This window comes from Lineus longissimus, chromosome 19, assembly GCF_910592395.1.
Source record: "Lineus longissimus chromosome 19, tnLinLong1.2, whole genome shotgun sequence".
Taxonomy (NCBI): Eukaryota; Metazoa; Nemertea; class Pilidiophora; order Heteronemertea; family Lineidae; genus Lineus; species Lineus longissimus.
Window position 1 is genome coordinate 8,838,017 of NC_088326.1, and position 27,017 is coordinate 8,865,033.

General features: G+C 39.9%; 1 protein-coding gene across 1 annotated transcript; it reads left to right on the top strand.

The window, feature by feature from the left end:
- Positions 1 to 856: 856 nt before the first annotated feature.
- LOC135502741 (zinc finger FYVE domain-containing protein 9-like) lies at positions 857 to 25,707 on the top strand. Its single transcript, XM_064795767.1, has 9 exons — positions 857 to 1,013; positions 4,326 to 4,618; positions 6,153 to 6,317; positions 7,996 to 8,096; positions 9,131 to 9,263; positions 11,094 to 11,284; positions 12,844 to 13,012; positions 13,956 to 14,080; positions 15,665 to 25,707. The coding sequence occupies exons 1-9, from the start codon at positions 883 to 885 to the stop codon at positions 15,887 to 15,889; spliced, it is 1,533 nt and encodes a 510-aa protein (XP_064651837.1). The 5' UTR covers positions 857 to 882; the 3' UTR covers positions 15,890 to 25,707.
- Positions 25,708 to 27,017: the final 1,310 nt, after the last annotated feature.

Below are 27,017 nucleotides of genomic sequence, written 5' to 3' on the forward strand. Positions count from 1 at the left end.
TGACCTAATGTCTTCGATAACTGTCATCTTCTTGGTTGTGACCTAATGTCTTTGATAACTGTCACCTTCTTGGTTGTGACCTAATGCCTTCGATTAGTGTCAGCTTCTTGGTTGTGACCTAATGTCTTCGATAACTGTCACCGTCTTGGTTGTGACCTAATGTCTTTGATTACACATTAACTGTCACCTTCTTGGTTGTGAGTGTGACCAAATGTGTTTGATTAATAGTGTTACCTTCTTGGTTAATTGTGACCTAATGTCTTCGATTAGTGTCACTTTCATGTTGTGACCTAATATCTTTGATTAGTGTCACCTTCTGGTTCTGGCACTAAGGCCCAGCAAGCAAAATTTATGGGTCCTATGGATAATACATAATGGGCAAATATAAGCAGGTAGGGCGACATGCCCATATAGCAAAGAACGTGCGCCCTATTGTGTATTTGTGTGGGCAATATGGGTCCTAGGTCCAATATCGATAAAGTGTCTGCAAATATAGGCACATGTGGGTTTCATATAGGGACCGAGTGCCTCCTGACCTTAGGTCTACCTCCGCCATGTCCGCCCATGAGACGCGATGATAATGGCGGCATGACTGGGGCACAAGTTTCCCGCCGGGATTTGAATTTCCCGCGAACCAGGAAGAAGTCTGATATCTAAAATATATAATAGATGTTGAATTGGATCAATTGCTTACTTTAAAACCATTTTACGTGTTTTGAGTACCAATATGAATTGCTAAATACATTTTGATAAGGGTTTATGTTTGTAATGCACCAGCTTTCTGTTTTGTAAATGATAATTTGAATGCATCAATTTATTCATACCAAAGTACCCGGAAGTGTGACCTGAAAATTGCGACATGGCCGATTCAGGCCAAATTTTATGAAAAGTCTCGAACATAAGCCACTTTTACTCCATAATTGTCTGTTTGATTTCGATTTTAATACAGTCTACAGACGTGCTGCTAAAAGGCATATCACAGGTTCAGAAAGATATACGATGGGATGCATTCAGTAAGAATAAACGACAGTAGACAAGTAGTAGTTGAACGAGAACTAGAACTTCCGATCTGATTCAGTCATGTCAATGATAATGATACCACAATGATTCTAATTTTTTCCTAGGCCTACTACTTGCACTAGTGTCCAGTTCCAAATCGTCGGAGTCAATCAGATTGCTTGGTTAGGGGTTCGGGTTAGGGTAGGGTTAGGGTTAGGGTTAGGGTAGGGTTAGGGTTACACATATATATCATGCAATGGGGGCCTACCCGTCCGTCGATGGATTTGGCACACCACAGACCTCCTGCTCCTTAGGCCTACTTTATCGAGTGGATATTTGGACCGGTCAAGGTTTCTAGGTTACAGAGGTCAAATGGCGTAAATTAGTCGTTTGTGTGTAACTATGGCACGTTTCTTAACTGCTAAAGCTATTAATTATGAACTTGAAATTGGTATATTACTCCCTAATGATAAAAATCAGATAGGCCTAACCTCTTTTTCTTACACAGAATTTTTTCCAATCTGATTCTTGACTTGGCCACCAGGGGGCCAAAACTAAAAAAAAGGTACAAAGTGCAATATCATGCTTATTAGTGACTCGTTTTCAAAGATATCTTTATGGTAGGTACTTCCAAGCAACGATACATCACATGTCATACCGACTTTGGTTTGACCTATCATGTAGCATGTTTCTTAACCCGGATGAATTTCTAACCATCAAATATATACATGGTGAGCACAATGGCCCCTGGCTGTTTCATTATTGACTTGTTTTCGATATAAATATACTCCTGACAAAGATGACATATCTTGTGGATTTTTGATTTGACCTACTTTTCAAGGTCACTCACAGAGGCATGAAATTTGTATACTGTAGGTCAGGTTTCCTAACCAGCATTAATTCTTAATCTTAACCACAAAATATACATACGGTGAGCACATTGGCCCCTGCTGGCCTTTTCATTTTATTCCAAAAATTCAAAAAAGGTTGTCATATTGCATTTCAAGGCGCACTGTTTTAGTAGCATATGGAAAATTGCTGTGTGATTAGGTTTGTTCGTTCAAGCGATGATTTTTTAAAGCGAGGTGAGTTTTGGCCCTTGAACAGTTTTGATCGGCTAAAAATGGAAATGAATATTCATTTTAATATTAAACAGGGTTACATCATAGCAGACTCGAAGTCTTTTAAAATTGTAAATCGCCACATTTACGTCTATGTCATTAGCTCACCTCTTAGCAGAGGTGAGCTTACCCCATACCGTGGCGTCAGTCGTCCGTCGTCGTCGTCGTCGTCGTCGTCGTCGTCGTCGTCCGTCGTCCGTTAGCAGGGCACGTTTCGTAACTGTTAGAGCTATTGAGCTGAAACTTGGTACACATGTACCCTTATGTAATAACACCTTGAAGACCAAGTTTCGGTCCGATTCGTTTCATGGTTTGGCCACCAGGGGGCCAAACGTTAAAAGTGAAAATATGCAATATCTCCCTTAAAAGTAGTCGGGAAATTTTGAAAAAAATATGGTAGGTACTTCTAGCAAGTTGCATCATATATCCTCCAGGTTTTTGATTTGACCTCCTTTTCAAGGTCACAGAGGTCAAATGGTGTAAATTGGCCGTTAGGATGTAACGATGGCACGTTTCTAAACTGCAATGACTATTGATACCAAATTTGGTACACATTTACCCCTTAGTTAGGTGATCTCAGGGACCGAAGTTTGGTCCAATATGATTCACCACTTGACCACCAGGGGGCAAAATCCAAAAACCTTAAAAATGTGATTATTCCTTAACTTCTTGCTCGATTGCCACCAATTTGATATCATGGGTACATCTAACCACCATACAGTATATGTCACACAGGTTTTTAATTTGACCTTCTTGTCAAGGTCACAGAGGTCAAATGGCATGAATTCGCCGTCAGGCCGTAACTATGGCACGTTTCTGAACTGCAATGACTATTGATCACAAATTAAGTACACATGTACCCCTTGGTCAGGTGATCTCAGGACCGAAGTTTGGTGCGATCTGATTTGCCGTTTGGCCTCCAGGGAGGGGGCCAAATCCTAAATTCTTCAAAATGCCATTATTCCTAGTAATGACTTGCCCGATTGGCACCAATTTTATATCATAGGTACATCTAATTCTAACAACCATTCAATGTGTCACCCGGGTCTTCTTTGATTTGACCTACTTTTCAAGGTCACAGAGGTCGAATGTACTGTAAATTGGCCATTTTGGGGAAATTGTAATTGCTTGGACCTACATCAAACCTAACACTACATGACACAATACCATGCTCTTTATCCATCTTTCCTCCACATGAGGTGAGCACAATGGCCCTGGCCATTTCATTTTAATTATTCGAGAATTCTTGCCGTGAACATTTGCGTACATTTAACATGCAATACACTTGCAAAATGCAATGGAAGTCAATTCTGGCAGAGACTACTTGAACGCTGCTTTGGAGAATGGTTCTGGGTGTGCGCATTTGTTTTGTTAAGGCGAAGGTAAAAAAAGGCTGGTTCGTCGTACGACACTTCGGAAATTCGGGCCCGGTTTGGTGGAGATGATGGTGGTACGGTTTGAGTAGTCTTGTGCGTAACAGATGGCTTTAAAAGCCTATCTCCATCAAAGAAAACACTGCGTTGCATGCAACTAACTGCCTATAATCATGCTGTGAATAAAATTAACGATCTGCCAATGAAAAAGCCGCATCATCCCGCGTACAAGGCTGGTCCTGGACGATTCGCTGACAGGTCCCGAAGATCACGAAAGCGCTCATGTCCACCTGACTATGCATGATTTGCTGTTGAGCGCAACGCAGCGTTTTCTTTTGAAGGAATTAGGCTTTAAAGGTCATCCATTACACCAGAGACTTCTCAAACCGTACCATTGTCATATCCTGGACCGAGGTATCCTTTTGTCGAAAAGGACCATTCTAAGATTCTGCATTCTATCTCCTATCTCTTGTATCTGGATGGGCACTGTCGACGGGGTAGAGGAGTGTTTACTTCCTGCTTTTCGAGGCCACATGGGTCAAATGGCATTGGCATTCCTTTGGCTATTATTTATTAACTAGAGCATGTTTCTTGACCAACATGAATGGTTGACTCTCTACTGTCTGCAATTGTTCACTGTAGGAACCCAGGTGAGCACATGCTCCATGAACCATTTCGTTTTGATGTTGTGCCATATTTCATTTAAAAATATCCACTACTAATTAGAAAAAAATCATCCACTGTCCAGACACCCAAATCATCAACATAGTCCAGGGGCTCCATGAAGTTCTTATGTCAACATGTTCAATCAATACACATTTTTCACTTTCAGGAGCTGCACTGAAAATTCTAACCATGCCAGGCGAACGGCTCAACAGCAGTATGCAGTTAACCAACAGTTCCAGGCACAAGCACCGGCAGAAACGATAGACGAAACTCTGCCCCCTCTGGTTGTCAAGAATGAAACAACTAATTTAAACAGGGGGATCCTTCAGGGGAAGGTGATCACTGTGACTGAATCTGCCGGTCTTCTCTCAACGCTGAAAGACCCTGAAGCTGAGCCTCTCGTGTTCATGGTGCCTGTCGATAACAACCTACTCTTGGTCAAGGTCAAGATTGTTCATCGTAAGTTGTAGCGACAGTATATTTCTATTGTTGGTAATTGTGTTAAAGGGACAACGCGGAATTTACCTGGTCAGGAGGATAATATCTCTGCTTACCACTTGTAGTATCAGACTGATGCTGATCGCTGAATATGATTTTCGGCGGCCTTGCTAGGCAGTTTTGGACACGCCTTGTGAATTTCAGGCAGGTCTTGGGTTAACCCTTTCCTGGTGCATTGTTTACTGCACTGTTGAATGATTTTTCAATTATCCTGCTTCAGGAAGTCACGGTTCTGCTGGCAGCTTCTTTTGTCTAAAAAAACAACATATCTCATGCCCAAGTTGTCCCTTTAATATAAATTCTCTTTCCCCTGCTTTGGCACTTGGCAGGCAACAGAGTTTGTTACGTACATGTATGTACCCAGGTCCATTCCGCTGATCAGTAGCGCTGCACAGGGATAATCATCGTGACATTATCAGCGCTGACAAGGTACCTCGGACATCTGACCTCTGACATTGTTACATATCTATAATCTAACTAAGTTACATATCTGACTAAGATCCGTAAAACAAAAAAATTCTTACATTGCACTGTTATCTTTGATTCGTGTCAACGTCAGTGACGTCATTTTCGATTTATTTTCATGTCTGCCTGTGAAATCATACGGTGACGTAACATTAGCAAATCCTGGGGAGGATGTTGTGACGTCGCTAATTTATATTTTCACACAACGCTATTGATGTTTAAAGGCCTACGCCGTTTGTTAAAAATTTGTAATTTGTAGTTGAATTTAAAAATGTCCAATTGTGAAAATACATACTAAATATAAATTTCAACATTGTAGTTGTGTAGACTGATATACAAATACTATGAATACCAAGTTTAAACAAATTTGTCTTCACAAGAACTGCACTACGGCATTGTGTATTAGTGGATTTCTATTTAACTGGACCACAAGTAATTACAAATGGCATACCCCTATCCATATCAGCCCAGTAAATTGCAATAATTTGGTCCCATTAGTCTGCACTGTCGTGGCCTGGGCTGCAATGATAGTAGTTATACAGTGGAACCTCCCTTCACGGACACCTCTCTATTAAGGACAACCTCTCTATAAAGGACACTAGTTTTGGTCCCACATTGGTTGTTTCCATTCAATTTGACCTCTCTTATCATGACACCTCTCTATTGTATTAAGGACAACGTATGTGCCAGTTCGAAGGGTGTCCTTAATAGAGGGGGGCTACTGTATGAAATTTTTGAAGTGCATCAAATGTGACCCGTCACAGCAAAACCAGGCGCATGTCACTCTGAGCTTGGCAGGTTGAGACAGACTGTTTGTTCATTTCTCTATTGTCTGCCTTTTGTGAAGTATGAGCACATCAATTTCTTCCATTATCTCTTGGTGTCATTTAGGCTCATCTTCTGTGCGACATGTACCTGGTTTTGCTGTGACGGGTCACAAATACACTATGCAAGGATACTCTTTTTTCTGCTGTGAGTATTTGACTGACTGTAGATGAAATGATACAAACCTTTCTTAACTCTTTTCTAGTTGACTGCTGCTTCAACAAAACTGTATGGTGTTACTCGACGGTCGGAATGGAGAGGGTCGGACAACAGGAGCTGGTCTTCACACTTGAATACATGAATGCTGATACTGTGATTCCTAGGGATATGTTTGATTTCTTTCGACTGGTGTTTGGGGAAGCAATTAAAGGTGAGGGTTAGAGTAATGATTTACTGGATCCACTCACCAATAAGATCCCAAGCCCAACAATACCAGATTTCTACTACCGCCTCGATGGGTAGAGCCTAAAGGAAGTAGGCCTTTCGCAGCCATAATAGGGGTGGGAGATCTTGTCTTTGTTTCTTCTAATTGGTCTTTAATTGTACAGTGGAACCTCCCTTAGCAGACACCTCTCTATTAAGTACACTTGTTTTGGTCCAAAATTGATTATTTCCATTCAATTTGACCTCTCTAATCAGGACACCTCTCTGTTAAGGACAGCACTTGTCAGTCCCATGGGTGTCCTTAATAGAGAGGTTCTACTGTAATATGAAACGTTCCGCTGTAGAGTTAGGACTATTCATGACACTTACGTTGTTAACTCTTGAATAGATATCCCACCCCTTTTATGGCTACGAAAGGCCTACTGGTGTGTTCGGCTGTTTAGACTCTACCCATCGAGGTGGTGGTACAAATTGGGTATTGTCGGGCTTAGGATCTTATTGGCGAGTGGATCCAGTATTGCAGTATTCCAGGCAACCCATGTTTATCTGCCTTGTACAATGTTGTAAAAAGATTTCATGAACTGAATTGTTTCGGTGCATATTAACTTATACCTAACAATTATTTAAACAGCAGTTGGTACTTTAGTTGAAAAAAGACTATGGACTTAAATCAGTACAATGTACAATGTTTTTAAAATGATTTCACGAACTGAATTGTTTCGGTGCATATTAACTTATACCTAACAATTATTTAAACAGCACTCAGCAGTTGGTACTTTAGTTGAAAAAAGACTGTGGACTTAAATCAGTACAATGTACAATGTTTTTAAAATGATTTCACGAACTGAATTGTTTCGGTGCATATTAACTTATACCTAACAATTATTTAAACAGCACTCAGCAGTTGGTACTTTAGTTGAAAAAAGACTGTGGACTTAAATCAGTACAATGTACAATGTTTTTAAAATGATTTCACGAACTGAATTGTTTCGGTGCATATTAATTTATACCTAACAATTATTTAAACAGCAGTTGGTACTTTAGTTGAAAAAAGACTGTGGACTTAAATCAGTATGTACAATGTACATGTACAATGTTTTTAAAAAGATTTCACGAACTGAATTGTTTCGGTGCATATTAATTTATACCTACCTAACAATTATTTAAACAGCAGTTGGTACTTTAGTTGAAAAAAGACTGTGGACTTAAATCAGGTTGTGCCAAGCTATTGATAACAATGAGGCAACCTAAAGCTTCCACTCAGACATTTTAAACAGGTCTATAGAGGTGCCTTATAAGGAAAATGAAGGCTGCAGGAATGGCCTGGGAAAGGGCTTAAGCTTTGACTGGTTGGACCGGTTTTGACTGCTGCATATAATGCTATGGAGTGTCTCTTTCAGTTATGTCTGAAAATATGCCTGATGTGAATACTTTTAGGACAGCAATGCCTGATTCTCAATCATAATTTCATTGAGTTTCAAAGAAAAGAGAGCGGTAAGAGTGTATGACTATGAGCGAGTTATGGTCTGAGCAGTGTCATGATGCTGCCCGGTATTCAAACATGTCGAAAGGCAATTGACATTGTTTTCCATCACCCTAGTTGTTAGTAAACACCATCTGTTGTGCCATCATTGTCAGTTATCTCGTGTGTACCTCATTTTCAGGCAATATCGTCCATCATCTTGGCTTCACTCACCTCGGTGGAGCAAGTTTCCTTGGAAGTATCGACCACATTGGTTTCCTTTATACTCAGCCATCATTCCAGGTAGGAGTTTGCTGACACTTCTGGTCATCTTCTCAATGCTAAACTGCTGTGAGACACAGTGGCCTCTTACGCTCAGCATGCCGTGTTCTCCACAGGCCTTGAGTTAAGAGGGGGTGATCTAAAATTTAGTTTTTGCCACATTTTCGCGCCTAGTGGGGAAAATTGTTCTTAAATTCTTGTCCTATTTTGAAGATTTGAAGGACATTTGAAGGAAGCATTTGGGGTCATAATGTAGCATTTTATAAAAGGAATTGGGAGGTCATTTTCAAAAGAGAAATTTTTTTTAAGGGGCGGCCATTTTTATAGGGGGGTAGGAGGGGCGGAATTCGGATCCTCCTGGGGTATAAGGGGGCAGGGCGGGGTGCCAGGGAACTTGCCTTTTTTTGGCAGATTTGCAATGATTGAAACAATACACTGCCCTTACTTTGTACTACATTTGTAATTGCATACGACCAACTATTAAAGTGCACACACATACATTGGTAAGCAATCAGGATAATTCCATACAGTTATTGCACGAGCATGCATACATTATGACTACACAGACTGATAAACTATTTGTGTCATCTGATGTCAGAAATAGGAAAAAGATATATACATGTAGTTGGACCAACAGTAAATATATGTGAACGAATGGCGTACCCCTTTAATACAATGTTCTGATATTAAGAAGATCGTGTCATTGGGGCTAACAAAGTCTTAAAGGCCTAAGCCGTTCGTTTAAAATTTTGAATTGTAATTGAATTTAAAATGTCCAATTGCAAAAATACATACTAAATATAAATTTCAACATTGCCGTTGTGTAGACTGATATACAAATACTATGAATACCAAGTTTAAACGAATTTGTATTCACAATAACTGCTCTATGGCATTGCGTATTAGTGGGTTTCTATTTAACTGGACCACAAGTAATTACGGACGGCGTACCCCTTTAAGATCCATAACTAATTTACTTTGCTTTAAGTAGATGATTTTGCTCAATTCATTGGCTGAACATGTTGATAGTCTCACTCTGCATTTCTTTTTTCCAGTGTGTGAAGAAGCTGATGTTACCTGCTGCTCCAAAGATCCCACTGTTCCTCATACTTGTACATAGAGCAGAAATACCAATTCTACGCAATATCCCCCTTCGACTCATGACAAGACTGGGATTAAAAGACAGATGTAAGCTGATGATATCACTATGGGGGACTTTTACTTTAAAGTGATACTATGATGTACTATACAACTTTGCGGAAATACGTCCGTTTTTAATTGTTGATCATAAATGTAAAGCTCAAATTTTCCATTTTTGATTAGATTTATTATTAAATCGCTGAATGTAAACCACTGCGACCGCAAAAATGTTCATGTTGTGACGTCATCAACGAAAACGGCATCGGAGCGAGCCGTCCGGGCGGGATTAAACCATCAATTTCTAGAAAATGTGCATTTCGATTCGAAAACCTTACCGGTTTATGAGAAAGTGACATAGTCATTTGTCAAAAACAGCTAAAACATTATATCGTGAAATTTGACACGAGTTACCCTTTAAAATGTTTCACCCGAGTATAAAAACTGAATTAGTAAATTATAAGTGGCAACCTTTTCTTTCAAAGTGTTTCTAGATGTTGAGGAGTCATTCATATCACTCTGATATCTCAGGTTTTTCTACAAATTCCATTAAACCTTCCTCAAATAAATCTTTACATCCTGTCCCGCAGTTTTAATACATCCCAAACTTAACTCAGGATATTGAGGTAGTTTAAGGATGAGGTACTGGTTGTCTCACCCAAACTGCCAGGGTGGAGCTAAAATGTAGACCACGCCAAGGTTTTGGCCAATATTTTAGCTCCACCCGATCGGTTTGGGTGAGACAATCAACTGTGAGGTATCAATTTCTATTCTACAACACCTCAAATTAAATATCGAATAATGTGGTTTTTTATGCTTTTGAAATGCTTCCACATTTTGCACCAACCCAAGCGGTTTAGGTTGTCTCATCCAAACTTCTGTGGTGAAAACGAGGCTATATACATTATCCATTATGAAAATGAAATATTTTCACTCGGGTGTTTTAGAATATGTGACCCACCAAGGCAAAATGAGTCGCATGTCACACAGAAGATGAGCCTAAAATGACACCAAGACATAAAAGAAGAAATTGATATACTCTGATGTCACAAACGGCAGACAATAGTGATATGAACAGCCAGTCCGTCTCAACCTGTCAAGCTCAAAGCGACTTGTGACTCATTTTGCTGTGGTGGGTCACACATGGCGCCAGACGCATACAAACTTTGTTTGGTACAGTTTCCTATGAAGTCATCCTGGAGCAGTAATGGTAAGAGAGAACATATTTGAATGGATTAAAATGGTGGGGTGGGATGTAAAGATTTATTTGAGGTAGGTTGATGGAATTAGCAAAGAGACCTTTAATAGAAATGATGGCAATCATGGTGACATGATGTCTCATCATCTCCACATAAAGCACATGATTATAATATCTCTACATGCTGTCACATGATGGCAATAGCTTTTTCGACACTTCAGAAGGCTTTCCCTTTCAGGGAGGTATAATTGGCGAGGTCAGCTCAGTACATCAAATACCCGTACTGTTCATAGAAAGCAACACCAGAACCTGGCAAGACCAACTCGAGCCATTCCTATACATGCTTCCCGAAATTGGTAGCTTGCATTGGAACTAACTTTTTCCCCCTTGTCCGTCATTAAAGGCATTCAAGTGTGTTGGTCAACCATGACTATCTCCTTTGTCCCTCCACCATAAGGCCTAGTTTCCTCATATGACATCACTATTTCGGACACTCAGCGCCCCATTTCTGGAAAGGTGTATAGCACGTTATCATGGGGTGGTTAGACCCACGGTGTTTGCTTCATGCATAGTTTCTGATTCTGGCAGTTGTAAAATCTTCTGAAATAATCCTATTTTATTCAATCGTTAGCGTGACTACCCACGTACAAATTATAAATTCAATCTTTATTATTAATTTCCAGACTATCCATGTTCTCTCGTGAGCAAGCGGTTCCGTGATCCAGTCTTTATCGGTGTGACAAATACCACGCTTAGCATGTTCTGTGATTTCGAAAACTTTACCTACGGGTTCCCGTTCGTCCCCCAGAGTTCAGTCTTGATTGAAGAAGATGAGAAAGTGACTGTGTCGTTGCCAATTGACAAGTACCATCGAGTAAGTTGTACACATTTTTGAACTCCACACATATCTACTCACCAGGGTTTCTGCCAGAGGGGGGGGGGGGCAAGGGGGGCACAAGCCCCCCCTCAACTTTGCTGAGTAATGATTTCAAAATGTCTCTTTTAAGCTAAATGAAAGAGATAAGATAAGGTGTGAATCACTATAATGTCCTTATCAGTTACTGACAACATCAGGGATGTGTAGGACAGTATCAAACAGACCACTTGAGAGGGAATTCATCAGCTGTATTTTCATAACATTTCAACGACATATATTTATCACTATCTATGTATTCTTTTGCCGATTTTCAAAAATTCATGTAGGAAAACCGGTGTTTTTGCACCTGAGTTTTTGGCTCTGAAATGCTCGGAAAACGCATTCTCCGGGCATCTAGCCCCAAATTTTTTTATTTTTTTTCTGGATTGTGCCCCCCCTAACGTAAATTCCTTACGGAAACCCTGCTCACTCTTCACCCCTTTCAAAGATCGGGTAAAAACTTGAAACAGTTTCATCACTGCAAAATTTAGGTTTCAAAGCATCGTCAACCAGAAAATACCCTCCTGGGAATTTCATCTGTCTGATGATGGAGTCAAGACTGACAATCTTATTCTGGTTTCAAATTTTGTCATATAAGGTTGTCTCAAACGGTCTTTTATTGTTGACTGCCAAGTCCTACTGGCCTTTCAGAGCCTCCTCATTCAATATATGCAGTGGAACCTCCCTTAGCGGACACCTCTCTATTAAGGACAACCTCTCTATTAAGGACAACCTCTCTATTAAGGACAACCTTTCTATTAAGGACAACCTCTCTATTAAGGACAACCTCTCTATTAAGGACAACCTCTCTATTAAGGACAACCTCTCTATTAAGGACAACCTCTCTATTAAGGACAACCTCTCTATTAAGGACAACCTCTCTATTAAGGACAACCTTTCTATTAAGGACAACCTCTCTATTAAGGACAACCTCTCTATTAAGGACAACCTCTCTATTAAGGACAACCTTTCTATTAAGGACAACCTCTCTATTAAGGACAACCTCTCTATTAAGGACAACCTCTCTATTAAGGACAACCTTTCTATTAAGGACAACCTCTCTATTAAGGACAACCTCTCTATTAAGGACAACCTCTCTATTAAGGACAACCTTTCTATTAAGGACAACCTCTCTATTAAGGACACTAGTTTTGGTCCCAACGTGGTTGTTTCTATTCAATTAGTCCTCTCTTATCAGGACATCTCTCTATTAAGGACAGCACTTGTCAGTCCCGAGGGTGTCCCTAATAGGGAGGTTCCACTGTAGTTGCTTCCTTAGTGTTTGTGCAGTGAGGGGCGTGAACTGCATGCACATGTGACGTAGATCATGTGACCAGTGTTGCTTCAATTTGAGGGCAGCCAACCACTGTTGAATGAAGAGGGCCAATAATGGATGGCAGTAGGTGAGAGTGGTAAAAGATATTAGAATGACATTCTCTGTATCTACCGTACACTTGCCTTCAGAAGTGTTCAAATATTTTTTGCTTTGTGACCCAGGATTTTTTCTCGTGTTTCAGGTCTTGGATATTTTGTCGAAGTTTTGTAGTACCCCGGGTGGTGTGTTGCCGATCGGCGCTGACTTCCACCTGCAGGCGGATTCACATCTGACGGTCATTCAAACGGCGACTGGGTATACACCTACTGGGATTAGCAAGATCTTGGATAATCCGGAGGGAGGACGCAGACGTAAGTCTAGCAATGAGCGTGTCTTGTCACAAAAAGTTGATTGAATTGAGAGCTGAGATACACGTAGCTCTGTTCACAATACAGTAGAACCTCTCTATTAAGGACACCCTTGGGACTGACGAACACTGTCCTAAATAGAGAGGTGTCCTGATTAGAGAGGTCTAATTCAATGGAAACAAACAATTTGGGACCAAAACTAGTGTCCTTAATCGAGATGTTGTTGTCCTTGATAGAGAGGTGTCCGCTATTAAGGGAGGTTCCACTGTATTGCATAGTTTATAGTACAGTGGAACCTCCCTTAGCAGACACCTCTCTATTAAGGACACTAGCTTCTGTCCCAAATTGGTTGTTTCCATTCAATTTGACCTCTCTAATCAGGACACCTCTCTATTAAGGACAGCACTTGTCAGTGCCGTGGGTGACCTTAAAAGAGAGGTTCTGCTGTATATGGTAAGAAGCCTTGGCTCAAGCCGTCAGTTCTGGCAAACCTCACTGCGGTTACTCATACTCTCAACTCGGCTGTATAAGACCAGATCATATAATTCTTGCCCGCCCATTACATGTTAATCATACCAATGAGGTCTGACGATAATTTTATAGGCCTAACCCCCCTAACCTGGATAAATATCCTTATGAATAAACATCATAAAGGTGGTATTGGGTGGTATTATCAATTTGGTCTTATAGAGCCGAGTTGAGAGTATTTAGTTGGGTTGGTTTGTAAGAATGCAAGTTATTGTTCCATATGAAGGTCCTCATGTAATAACCAGGGTTCTGGACCAATTTTTCATGTAGAATAAGCAGGCTGCGGGAGAGGCAATTCATTAGCAATGTTTTAATCCAGAGATGAAACATAATCACCCCCTGGCTATTTTGTCTTTAGTTTTTGGCAAGCTTTGAAATATGACCACCAAATTTGTTATGTTCAATTTGCTTCTTGCAGAGACTGGTGCCACTTTCATTGTGTTCATTGGCCACTCTCCTGATGGTTATGACGTCCAATCCAGAATATTTGAAGATGGCATCATCGTCTTTCTAAAACCGGAGGTCATGTCAGATCTCACTGAGGTAGGGAAATATTGATGTCTTGAGTAAATTGTTATGGAATGACACTGCTAAGTAGGATATGCATATGTATGACTGCGTTTGGAAGCCTCTTTAACTGTGTTAGGGTCCAGAGTTCCCCTCAATTACAAGTTTGCATTCAAGCTCATCAAGCAACAGTTGCTGTGAGACTGTATCAAAGCTAGTTTAACTGTTTCGAACCGTAACTGCATTTCAAAATAGGTAGAATTATGAGGAGTGTGAGTTAAAGATAGAGTGCCTGGTTCTGGGATGCTTTCTTGATATATCGCTGCCTCCTTTGATGCTGTGCAGAGATGAAGAGGAAGAATGCAAATATGTGACCCGTCACAGCAAAACCAGGCGCATGTCGCACAGAAGATGGGCCTAAATGACACCAGGAGATAATGGAAGAAATTGATGTGCTCATATTTCACAAAAGGCAGACAATAGAGAAATGAATAAACAGTCCGTCTCAACCTGCCAAGCTCAGAGCGACATGCGCCTGGTTTTGCTGTGACGTCACATATATTGTTAGTATAAGCCGTGTTTTCATTGGATTCATGCTGATGCTTGTCATTTGCCAGGGTTCATAGGACACTTGTTTGTTGATTTGAACTGGACTTGATAAACCTCTTGACATAACAAGAGGCTGGAAACTGAAACAATGGATCGTATGAAGGTCCCGCTTTGGAAATGACTAGATCATGTCTATTAACACGTTCACTGCCGCCCTGTTTTTTTGAGCGCACCGCCATTTGCCAGGTTTTGCGTTTTGCTCCATTGCCACACCACGAGTGAAGGCCGTGAGCCTCGAGCACACCTAGTGCATAATAAACAAACTAGTAAAATAAACGTATATCCCATAATGCTTTACAGAACGGAAGCGTATTCACCCTTGCCAGTCATTTGAAATACATGGAATAATGCATAGACTGCTCCGAATATACTCGTGCCTCGGCAATGGAGCAGGAACCAGCTTACGAGTATATTCGTGGCACGGCAGTGTACGTGTTAAGTAACACATTACAAGTGACAACATGAATTCTATGTAAACCCAACATTGAGCACAAGGTGAATTCAAGGTAACATCAGTTGAGTGGCGTCCACTACATAAAACGCCGGTGTTGGTCCGGAGTTTTTGCACTTGCACCTGTTAATTTTCCCCTCGAAAACGCCGGTGCTAGAAAACGCCGGTGTTTTCTTGTCACGGCGATGGATTCAGGGCTAAATGGGGGCTTATTTAAGCACGGCGTTTTATGCAGTGTAATCACAAAAACGCCGGCGCTAGTTAGTTTCTACACTCGGCGACAGGCGGCGTGGTTACCACTGCGCATGCGCTGCCATTTTGTGTCGGTCAATCGCGACTCCAACAATAACAAAAAATCGGAGAGTTCTACAGGAATTTCATATAGACCACGCCATCTGTCACCGTGTTCAGTAACTGCTTCCATGTAGTGGAAGTCCTCGCCGTGTCTTCTCCGGGCTTTTTCTGGTTCGGAGTATCCCCGTTTAAAAACGCCGAGGTTTTCCATGTAGTAGACGTACTACTAATGAGATATTGTAATTTTAAAACGTTTCTATTTCTAGGCACTACAAAATCACAAAAGTTACACGCTGACTTGTGACATGTTCGACAAACCGGAAGGGGGCCTACATTCTGGAAAAACTATTGAAGTACAATGGACACAACCAAGAACTTATATTGACGACATTATGCAAGTTTCTGGATGCCATATTCATGAAAATTCAAACTCAAATGGACTAACTTCGGAAGATTTGGCCAATATTGGATTTGAAGTGCCTGATTTTTAGATTTGTGATTTCAGTTGTAAAAAGATATTGTATTTGCAGTTTTGGTCTCTTGCTGTGTTATGGTGATTATAGAAGTGATTTTATTCAACACATTTTATTTTCCACCTGAAATATCTTGACATTTCCGTGATATCGGTGTTTTGAACAATTCACAGGGAAGGGAGAAGATGTTTTGTCACAAGCTTGTTTCTGTTTTAAAAACACAAAATGTATGGCAGTTTAGTTCAATTTTCTTGAGAGAAGGTCAAAGTGAAAAGGAACAAAAGCCAATTACAGTATAATGTATAACAGTATAATGGAATAATGTTTTATTCACTAGGGTTTAAAGGACATTTGACAATGACAAAGTCTGTCAATGATTTTTTCAGATTTTAGCTCCATTTTTAACAAAAATGAATAACAAGCTGTGTCTTGATGTTGATGTTAGTTTAGCATCAAGTAATGTGATGTCCTTGGATGGCGTTAAAATCTCATGAATCTTTTTGGTACTCCCATCAGAATCCTCTGAACACTGTTTGAAACATTAAATAGGTCTAGGATTACAAATGTGATGTTTTATCAGATGAGTAACGGTATAATCTGATAAAATCCTGCAATTCCAAAATTCTTTTATTTCTCGGAGTGTTTGTTGAATTTCCTGCAGACTTTAGAAGAGAAATATGTTTCTAGCACCCTTGTGTGCTGGATTAGGCAAGCTGTTTATCTGAACTTGTTAAGTTGTGTTCATCACTTTATCAAAAATTCATGCGATATTTTAGCCTTATGGTCGTTTTATGCCATACTTCAAAATCATGAGAATAGTATTACAGAAATATTGTGTCCAGTGTGATCAAAGTTTATATGTTAGGTGTTTGAAAAGAAAAGTTATTTGAACATAGTGCTTCATAGCACTTCAAAGCGCTTCATGGTTGCCTTACCATAGCTGCTGCATTCAAAACGAGGCTTCGTTGGCACAGAGTGCGTTTCAACAGTAAAGTGCGGTTCATTCTAGTAAATCCGGGTGTTTTAGAATTGTGAACTTATCAGTCAGGACTTTTCGCCCAATGGAGCTATATTAACAGCCCAATAGGGCCGAATCGGTAGATGTCGTCTTGGGTATACCTAAACATTACCCAGGATCAACCTGGGTAATCCTAAAAGTTACCCAGGATCGTCCTGGGTAACTTTTAGGACACTAAAGATTACCCAGTTTGAAAATCGCACATTTTTAGCTCACCTCTTAGCAGAGGTGAGCTTATCCCATACCGTGGCGTCCGTCGTCCGTCGTCGTCGTCGTCGTCGTCGTCGTCGTCGTCGTCGTCGTCGTCGTCGTCGTCGTCCGTTAGCAGGGCACGTTTCGTAACTGTTAGAGCTATTGAGTTGAAACTTGGTACACATGTACCCTTATGTAATGACACCTTGGAGACCAAGTTTCGGTCCGATTCGTTTCATGGTTTGGCCACCAGGGGGCCAAACGTTAAAAGTGAAAATATGCCATAAAAATATGGTAGGTACTTCTAGCAAAGGTGCATCATATATCCTCCGGGTTTTTGATTTGACCTCCTTTTCAAGGTCACAGAGGTCAAATGGTGTAAATTGGCCGTTAGGATGTAACGATGGCACGTTTCTAAACTGCAATGACTATTGATACCAAATTTGGTACACATTTACCCCTTAGTCAGGTGATCTCAGGGACCGAAGTTTGGTCCAATATGATTCACCACTTGACCACCAGGGGGCAAAATCCAAAAACCTTAAAAATGCGATTATTCCTTAACTTCTTGCCCGATTGCCACCAATTTGATATCATGGGTACATCTAACCACCATGCAGTATATGTCACACAGGTTTTTAATTTGACCTTCTTGTCAAGGTCACAGAGGTCAAATGGCGTAAATTCGCCGTCAGGCCGTAACTATGGCACGTTTCTTAACTGCAATGACTATTGATCACAAATTAAGTACACATGTACCCCTTGGTCAGGTGATCTCAGGTACCGAAGTTTGGTGCAATCTGATTTGCCGTTTGGCCTCCAGGGAGGGGGCCAAATCCTAAATTCTTCAAAATGCCATTATTCCTAGTAATGACTTGCCCGATTGGCACCAATTTTATATCATAGGTACATCTAATTCTAACAACCATTCAATGTGTCACCCGGGTCTTCTTTGATTTGACCTACTTTTCAAGGTCACAGAGGTCGAATGTACTGTAAATTGGCCATTTTGGGGAAATTGTAATTGCTTGGACCTACATCAAACCTAACACTACATGACACAATACCATGCTCTTTATCCATCTTTCCTCCACATGAGGTGAGCACAATGGCCCTGGCCATTTCATTTCAACCTGTGGGCGAGGTTGAAATTGGTATGTTTTCAGTGCAGCAAGACACGAAATCATGTGCTCTGGCGACATTCATGACATTGATCTGTTTTGCCACCTCGCGGAGTTTAAATTCACCATTCATGACTTCAATCAATTTCTTTTTTATTTCTCTACCTTTAGATTCGAAAATTGGCGCGAAGTTACTCAGGACGATCCTGGGTAACTCTTAGGATTACCCAGGTTGGTCCTGGGTAATGTTTAGGTATACCCAGGACGACATCTACCGATTTGGCACCAATGGGGCAATATATCCTGAAGGGGATGCGTGCGGCTAGAAGCAGCTGCAGCATCCAGATCGGGACGTACCAAATCTTAAAATAGCTTTACGCATTGATTTGGGCATTTGCGCATGCTCAGTAGGTCAAGAAACAAAAGGGAAGAGTGTCAAGTTTCCATATAAATAAAACTGCTTCAAGAAATATTAAATCATTGATTTTATAGCTAATCCTTCATTCTCAGCGCATGTAATGCACATGATGATGTATGTGTGTGGTTGTATGTAAAGTTGATGTTGTCTTATTTATTTGATTCAGCAATAAATAATCGAAAAATACTGAACACAAACATACTAAACCGGTGTTTCATGGATGTTGTAAAGTTGCACGCATCACCATTGTGCTCGAATACATCTATACATATAGATGGCAGCACTGGCGCTCATCACGGGATGTACCGTTTTCGCATCCCGATTGGGCGATTTGAAGGGCAGTATGCCCGATCAAGCTATCATCAGTTTTGTTAACCTCCCGTTTGGGCTATACTCCCAATCGGGGGATTTGCACTCCATTGGGCGAAAAGTCCTGACTGCTATAAATGACTTCGTAACATGGGAGTGTAAACTAGGCTGTGTTGACGATTTGTCATCAGATTGTGAGCATGTAAATATATTATGTAGTTCTATACTCTGTATATCCGTACCTTTCTGCTCACCACAAGAGTCAAAGCTTTCCCTCATCATCTAATGTGCTTACTTCATTTTGAGCAGTTTCAAGACTGTATCCTTTGTGTGGGATGATTGGTGGTGGCCCATCTCTTTGGGATGTCAAATAGCATAAATTATCATCATAGAGAAATTTTCTATCACAGAAATTAATTGATGTGTCGTTTTAAAATGGTCTTGCTGCCAACAAATCTACCACAAAAATTTACCAGTTTAAGTAGGTGTGTCAAATGTGATTGGCACATCCTTTTTGTACTAACTCATTATGAGCTTATCGTTGAGAGGCCCTGTATAATTTAAAAGAATAGTTGGCTGTTTAGTGTTAATGATTTGACAGATACAAACTGTCCTTCAGTTAGTAGTACTTAATGTTTATATCTAGGTGCTAGATCTATAAAAAAATTCAAAGATTCCTTTTTAAACATTTCTTTTTAACCCTTTGGGAATGGGGTTGCCGTTGGACAAGAGGACTACTGCAACTCCAGGACCGGGTCTCGCTGATCAGCAAGACAGCCTCCGCAATTCTAAGGCCGGTTCTCGCCATTTTGGGAGATTGATATTCATTATGACTTCATTCCACCTACACAATGCCAGTCCCTGTTTTAGTCTGGACACGGTGGAACAGTTAGCCAAGCGTTCTGCGCTAAACAATGATGTGTAACATGCATGGGTTATAACAGAAAGTATTGGAGAAAACACGTGGTAGAGTGGTGGTTTGAAATTTCGTTTTCTTGGTAAAACTATTGAGGCAAACAATGGCTTAACGATATTCTGATGAAGATTTAGTAGTGATAAGTACATTTAAATCCATTTCTGATAGCTTGGAAGGCTTTCTTTTGAAGAAAATAGGAGGAAAAACATTTTGCAGAAATTACACTTTTTCATTAAAAAAAGTTTTTTCTGTCGCAATTTTTTTTGGTATATTAGTTTGCAAGATATTATATGTCACCGGTGTTGACATCAGTTTGACCTTGACTGTTGGCTGTTGTTCTGTTGAACATGTGGAAGGCAAAATTGTACATTCTGTGTGGCTCCTGACCTAATTTTCCTGGTTGAGTTACTTCTCAAAATCTCTCGAAGGCAAGTTTTGATTTCAAAGTAATATCCTTAAGAGATATGATGAATTTGTGGCATTGTGACAAAACTCCAGATCTGTTCCAATCAGCTGAACGTTGGGCCAAGATGTTTATACACCTTTGTTGATTTTAATTATTAAACTTTATTGTTTCATTTTATTGTGCATTTATTGTAGATTTTAGATTAGGTAACTGGTTTGGCTTTTTATGTAGAAAATCTGTAATCCATTCCTTACCCAACGTTTTCATTTTACAGTTCTTATGATCATGTGAAATAGCTGGTTTTAGGTTAGATTTTAGTTTTGTGAAAAATTGCTGACGATAATTCTGATATCTACTTAGAAAATCTATTGAAATGAATAATGTTGACTGAATTACTGGAGGGCGGAGGTGAGCAAATGTTTGCTTGCCTAAAGATTTTTTTCAGCAGACGCCCTAGATAGATTGAGAGAACCTGAACGTTGGGTAGTTTTTAGTTGTTATGAAGATTGTTCGGGTTGTAAAGCTATCGGGTCGGAGGAGACTGTGAACTCTGGTTTTTATTTTTGTTGTCTGAAAAGATTGTGGTAGAATCTATGGTTGTATAAATATGTAAAAATGATCGGAAGACCTGTCAATATTTCTCTCTATGTGTGTACATAGCAAGATGTACATATCAATTGTAAATATGCTGAATTGTGAAGTCTTAGGTGTTTTAGTTAAGATATACATGTAAGTTGTGGGCACTTGTCTTTTGTGTCATGAAAGAACAGGAGTACTGAGAGTCCTTGCTGGACTGGCATTATCAATTCCTGTATTGTGGACAGTTCGTGTCATCTCACTTTCTTTAAAAAATTTAACATTTTCACAAAGGCATTTGAAAATAAAATAAAAAATGCATGTTCACTTGATTCAATAATTCTCTAATGAAACATGGTAATTGTAGCCCATATCCTGCGCAAGTAACCCTTCATGTGAACCATCACTGCTTGTCTTATGATGGTAGGAGGTGAATGATTTCTTGGCTCCATCTACCCAGTGGGTGCCTTCATGGAAATCCATCGTCAGATTTACTGGATGTCTCAAAAAAAATAACTGCAGTCAATTGTTTAAGTGTCAAAAAGGTCTATTTGATACACCCTGTAGATGGGTTACAGCTGTATAACTTTGCGTAATTGCAAGTACAGTGGAACCTCACTTAGCGGACACCTCTCTATGAAGAACAACCTCTTTATTAAGGACTCTAGTTTCGGCCCCAAATTGGTTGTTTCCAGTCAATTTGACCTCTCTAATCAGGACACCTCTCTTTCAAAGACAGCACTTGTCAGTCCCGAAGGTGTCCTTAATAGAGAGGTTCGACTGTGTATAAGTGTTTTAAGCCTTGCTTGAATCTGGTAAAGGGTAAGGCGAGACTTTTTTTATTTGTTGGTGCTCGGATCCGCCGACCTCCCGATGTCCGAAATAAGAAAAAAAATAAAATTTTTATATCTAGCCAGTCTCGGATCCGCCGATTCGAACATTACCGATTTTACCCAAAAAAAATAAATTTTATTTTATTTTGAGCTCCGACGCCCGACAGTAACTTAAAAGATCAAAACTATTTTTTTCAAAATCAAAATTCAACATGATTGAATTAAAATTAGCTTCGTCGGATTGATCATTCGAATCGAAAGTGCGAATGCCAGACCAGCTCTGCCAGACCTAGACTGGTTCTTGTCCTTTCCTAATGCATCCACAGTAGATATATGACGAGAACCAGTCTATTGTTATGAGTCTGGCTGCTGACTGTTCAATGTGTGAAAATGCACTACTTTTTTTAGGAAAAAAATTTATTTTTATCCTTCCCTCCGACTTTGAGAAATCCTATCAATTTTTCGAGACCATGAAATCTTTGGAAAAAAACATTTTTTTTTGTTTTTGTTTTTCGTCCTTCTCAAAAATAAATTCCTCCAAAAATCCGAGCACCAACTAATAAAAAAAGTCTCGCCTAATGTAAAAATCTAGTTGGTTATATGCACATTTTAGATGCTTTGGCAGTTCTGTAGAAAAGCATACTCATTGAACTTTCATCAATTTTTTAGAAATGTTTCCTTTAATGTCCATGATTAAATGTTATGTGTTCACCTATGAAATAAGTCACACAATGAACAAGTAGACGTTACGTTGTAAATGTTGTGCGTTAATATGTTTGTAGAACCTGGCATGTCAGATTGTTGGAAACGGCCTTTGATCAGAGAACACAGGTAAAATTGTAACATAAGTCGTAGTTCCACCTATCATAAAACCCCGTGTTTTTTCAAGACCTGTGTCTTCGCCGTGTGTCAAAAAACTCGCAGCGCACTTACACCTATCAGTTGTGTTAGATAATGATTAATAGCCCCGGCGACAGGTGCACTGTAGGTAGGGAGCTCTCCTGTGTTTCTTTCTCGTTGGAGGGGGCGCAATACCGAGGCAACTACACCGCGCCATCTGTCGCCGGATCTTAGAACTTGCAATTGCCGTGTCTATTTAGATTCCACCTATCAAAAAACCCGTGTTGAACACGGGTCTAAATTAGCCCCCGACTAGCCCCATCGAGCTCGATGGGGCTAATAGACACGGGGATTTGACACACGGGTCTATTTAGACACGGCAATTCATAGGTGTAAGCGCAAAAGACACGGGGATTTGATAGGTGGAAGTACGACTATAGACCCCTGGGCCCAGTTGTAAAAAACCAGTTTGTAACTAACTTGGCATTTAAGTCTATTGGGCTTAAGGGTTGACCATGTACCACCATTTGTGACCCACCACGACAAAATGAGTCGCATGTCACACAGAAGATGAGCCTTAAATGACACCAGGACATAATAGAAGAAATTGATATGCTCCGATTTTACAAAAGGCAGACAATGGTGAAATGAACAACCAGTCTGTCTCAACCTGTCAAGCTCAGAGCGACATGCGACCTGTTTTGTCATGGCGGGTCACATTTGGATAGAACTTGAAATTCTAAAGCAATTAGAACGCCTTCAAAATGAAGTGATTGTCAATAAAAAACCTGGGAGGATGTTCTCTGGAAAACAAAGAACAGACTCTCACCCTTGAAAATTGTATTCGCCATGTTTTAAAATAGTACATTGCTTTAGGATTTCAAGTTCTAGCTAAAATGGCAGTGCCTATGGTCAACCCTTAACTGAAGGACACCAAGTTTATAGTGCCTCGCCTTGTTTTAACACTGAAGAGTTATAACTGTCCACCTCGCCCTTGGAATGACCTTGACCTTGAGGTGGAACAAGGTCAAGGTTGGTTTGTCAGTTTGTAGTCATATCTGTCTTTTCTTGCCAGAGATAGAAATCGAGCGACATCACGTCGACAAAAAAACAGAATGGTAGTGTATATTCAAGGTTAGAAAAGGTTATACCCTATTTGAACAACCTTGGGGGACAAACTTGAGTGTATTATATTTCAGTATTGTGCTGGCTAGGAATTCTGACCATTTTACCACCATAGGTTCATCAGCTTTAAATTGGAGAACTGGTCGGCTGAAATGCGACTGTCAATCATGAAATGTTTAACCCCTTGAGGACGGTATTTTTGCGTCATTACCTCCTGGACAGGATTATTTCAGGTCACGATACCATAACAAGTCCACACTCGTTACGCGCATAACACATTCCCTTGATGCTAAGCAGACGATAGTAGTTGACATGTGCTGCCATCTGCGATAAGCTGAAGTATTTAAATAAAGATTAATGCAAGTTCGACCGATCATCGAACTGGTGAAGTGGAGTAAATTCAGGTAAACTTAACCAGTCACATGTGAAGAGATAACTTAAGCAGCCCCTGGAGACCAGGTTTTTCCTTGCGAGTTCACTTGTCAGCTGTCCTCAAGGGGTTAAATGAGAACGTAAAGAGCTTGAAGATGTCAACTCTCGTGCATTAATGATCAGGTGAGACAAGACCACTAATGAATATTCATAGGTTGGAGGGTCGAGGCCTATCAATTAGACAAGTGCATGTTTTTAACTCTCAAGTACATATTTGGAGAGGTTTTGAAAAAATATTTGCTGTGGCAAGTCTACAGATATAAAGAAATTATTTGATGAAAAAATTAATTTCGAATTTTGCTAATTGGGTGTTCTGAGTTTTTTCTGCCAGTTGGCTGAAAAGAGTGGAAATATCAAAGTCTGTCTAATTTGTCGATTATCAAAAAATTTCCATGGCCAACTACCAGTTTATTTTTCACCATTTACTTGCCCGACTGTCCGGAATAACATAATCTAAATTTCAGATTCACAACCCCATGCAGTATTTGATGCGTCGCGGTCAAACATTGACAATTTAACTGCTAAAAGGCTTAAAAAATCAATTGTGGTCTTGTCTCAGGTTTCGATAACAAATGCGATATTTAGTCAGCCAACAGTTAAAAATCTAATTTGCCAACTTTTTAGGTTTGCAAAATTTTCATGGTTTACAGTATCTGATTACTTGAGGTTGTTTGTGGCCAGTCAAAAATTTGGAGGTGATTTCATTGAGAAACCTGCACAACAAAACTTGCCAGTAGGGGGCCCTGCAGGCAAGTGGACCATGGTTGTAATGAGAAAGCCATTTCCTGGGTCAATGATTATTGAATATTTCATCCCTTAATTACTCTACATGGGGAAATAGCACCAAAAATGTTGTTTTATTTGTCCTTATTTCTATTTTGATGAGTTTTAGGGAGAAAATCAACAAAACTTAATTTTAATGGAAAATGCACTGGAAGTGTAAATTTTAGTACTGGTGCTGCCATCTGGATTTTTAGTTCTGCAGGTTCCTCATTCAACTCTTGCTGTTTGAAAGTAATTGCTGTATTTCAACCCTGGGATTGATTGCACGTGCACGCCACGCATTTTGTAACTGCTGGAGCTATCGACTTGAAACTTGCTACATATGTTCCCCGATATAATGACACCTGAATGACCTAATTTCAGTGGGATTTAATTCCTGATTTGGCACAAGGTGGCTAAAACCGAAAACACAGAAAGTGCTGTAGATCTCCCTAACTAAGGGCTCGATCATCACCAAATTTTGATCAAAGGTATTGGTAAGATCTTTTTTTCCAATGGGACAATCATTGGAAAAAGAGATCTTCACACAAGAGACAGTCACAAGTAGAAGGCTGGGAAAAGATCACTGTAATACAACAATCTGTCCCACCAATATTAAAGTCTTGGAGCTGTGGATTGTCTAAGGTCTCACAATTGGCAATGGCTATTGGCCATAACAATACATGGAATGTTAGATAGTTTTTAGTTTTGAACGCCACCTTTCTGTCCGACATGTACTAAATATACTTCGTTATCTAACACTGGTTGTATCATATCTCGTCTACACAGCTATTTAAAATGCCAAAATATTATTTTGTATGTATTTTTAAAATTTTAAGAAAATCATTGTATGCCCATACATACAAATAAAGAACTGTGTATTACTTAGATGCCTCTCTTCTCTTTCTCCTGTAAACAACTGCAATGGTAGTTGGATATGAGTAATAGGATAATGCGATCTACGCATATCTACGATTCTGTGTAGGCCAAAATCAAAACCATTAAAGTTGCCTTAATACCAATACAAAAATCGAGTAATCTAGCACCCATTATCCTATTACTACAATCTGTACAGTCTGTACAGTCTGTAGAAGTAACATAACTGGAACACCATAACTGGAATGAGTGAAATTTAATAAACCTTTTTAATCTAAATAATGAGTGATAGAAACCAAAAGGTTCACTGTCCTACTTGTGATAAAAACGTTTCATACAGCAGTATGGCAGCCCACAGGAAGACTAAGGGGTATTAAAAGAAACAGATGAGTAAGTTAGGGGTACAAGTACAACCTCCTCTTCCACCACTAATCCCTAAAGGTGTAGATAAGAAGCTTGCCTTAGACTGAGGAGCTTGATGGCATAAAGAAAGTGGAAGGAATTGAAGTAGTAAATGAGTTTGGCAAGCCTGTGGTTACTATTAGAGTTAATATTGACAGAGAAACTAAACAGGTGTATAATGAATACAGAGAGAAGTTAGAGGATGTCCTTTTTCAACTCGATGATTACCACCACAAAATAAGCATATCAGTTTTCGCCCAGTTCAGCAGACCTAAGATCGTAGAGCAGAGCTTGGATCAGCAAGGTGATACAGTTACCCACCCAATTCAACCTCCAATGGAAAGCATAATTTCAAGGAATCAGGCAATCTAGTGCAGCAACCAACCAGCTAACTTAACTACATTAATTCACAGACTGAAGAGAGGTACTTTCAAGGGTCTGGCTTGTCTCTTAGCATAATAAAGTCCTGTGACATGACACTAGTTCTTACAAGAGGTGCAAAGGTGGTCATTACGTTAGATTACCATTTAACACTAAAGCTGTAATCAATGTAATGTCACAGGAACAGGGAAATGATCAGAAGTGTTTGCTCTGGAGTCTACTGGCTGCTAGATATGTCAAGGAACATAAAACAGAACTTCAAGAACATGCAGAGCTTACTACTGAAATGCTGGAAAAGATGTATGAAGATGAGATTAAGATCGAGCCTAGCTCTCAGTATGGAGTACGAATCGACTCATTTCCTATATGTGTTCAAAAGATTGAGAGTGACAATAATCTCAAGATCAATGTGTTCAAGTTACAGAACGAGGCTGCTAAAAACATACGTGAGGCAAAACTCGAACCTCTCTACCTGTCCGGGAATGATAAGAACTATGATGATGATGATGTCATTGATATTCTTTATTTTAAGGGTCATT

Excerpts from the sequence above, each read along its gene's own strand:
- LOC135502741 (XM_064795767.1), top strand. The coding sequence starts at position 883 with ATGAAAAGTCTCGAACATAAGCCACTTTTACTCCATAATTGTCTGTTT. Across the intron at positions 4,619-6,152 it reads CAAGGTCAAGATTGTTCATC|TTGACTGCTGCTTCAACAAA; the intron begins GTAAGTTGTAGC and ends ACTCTTTTCTAG. Across the intron at positions 6,318-7,995 it reads GTTTGGGGAAGCAATTAAAG|GCAATATCGTCCATCATCTT; the intron begins GTGAGGGTTAGA and ends CCTCATTTTCAG.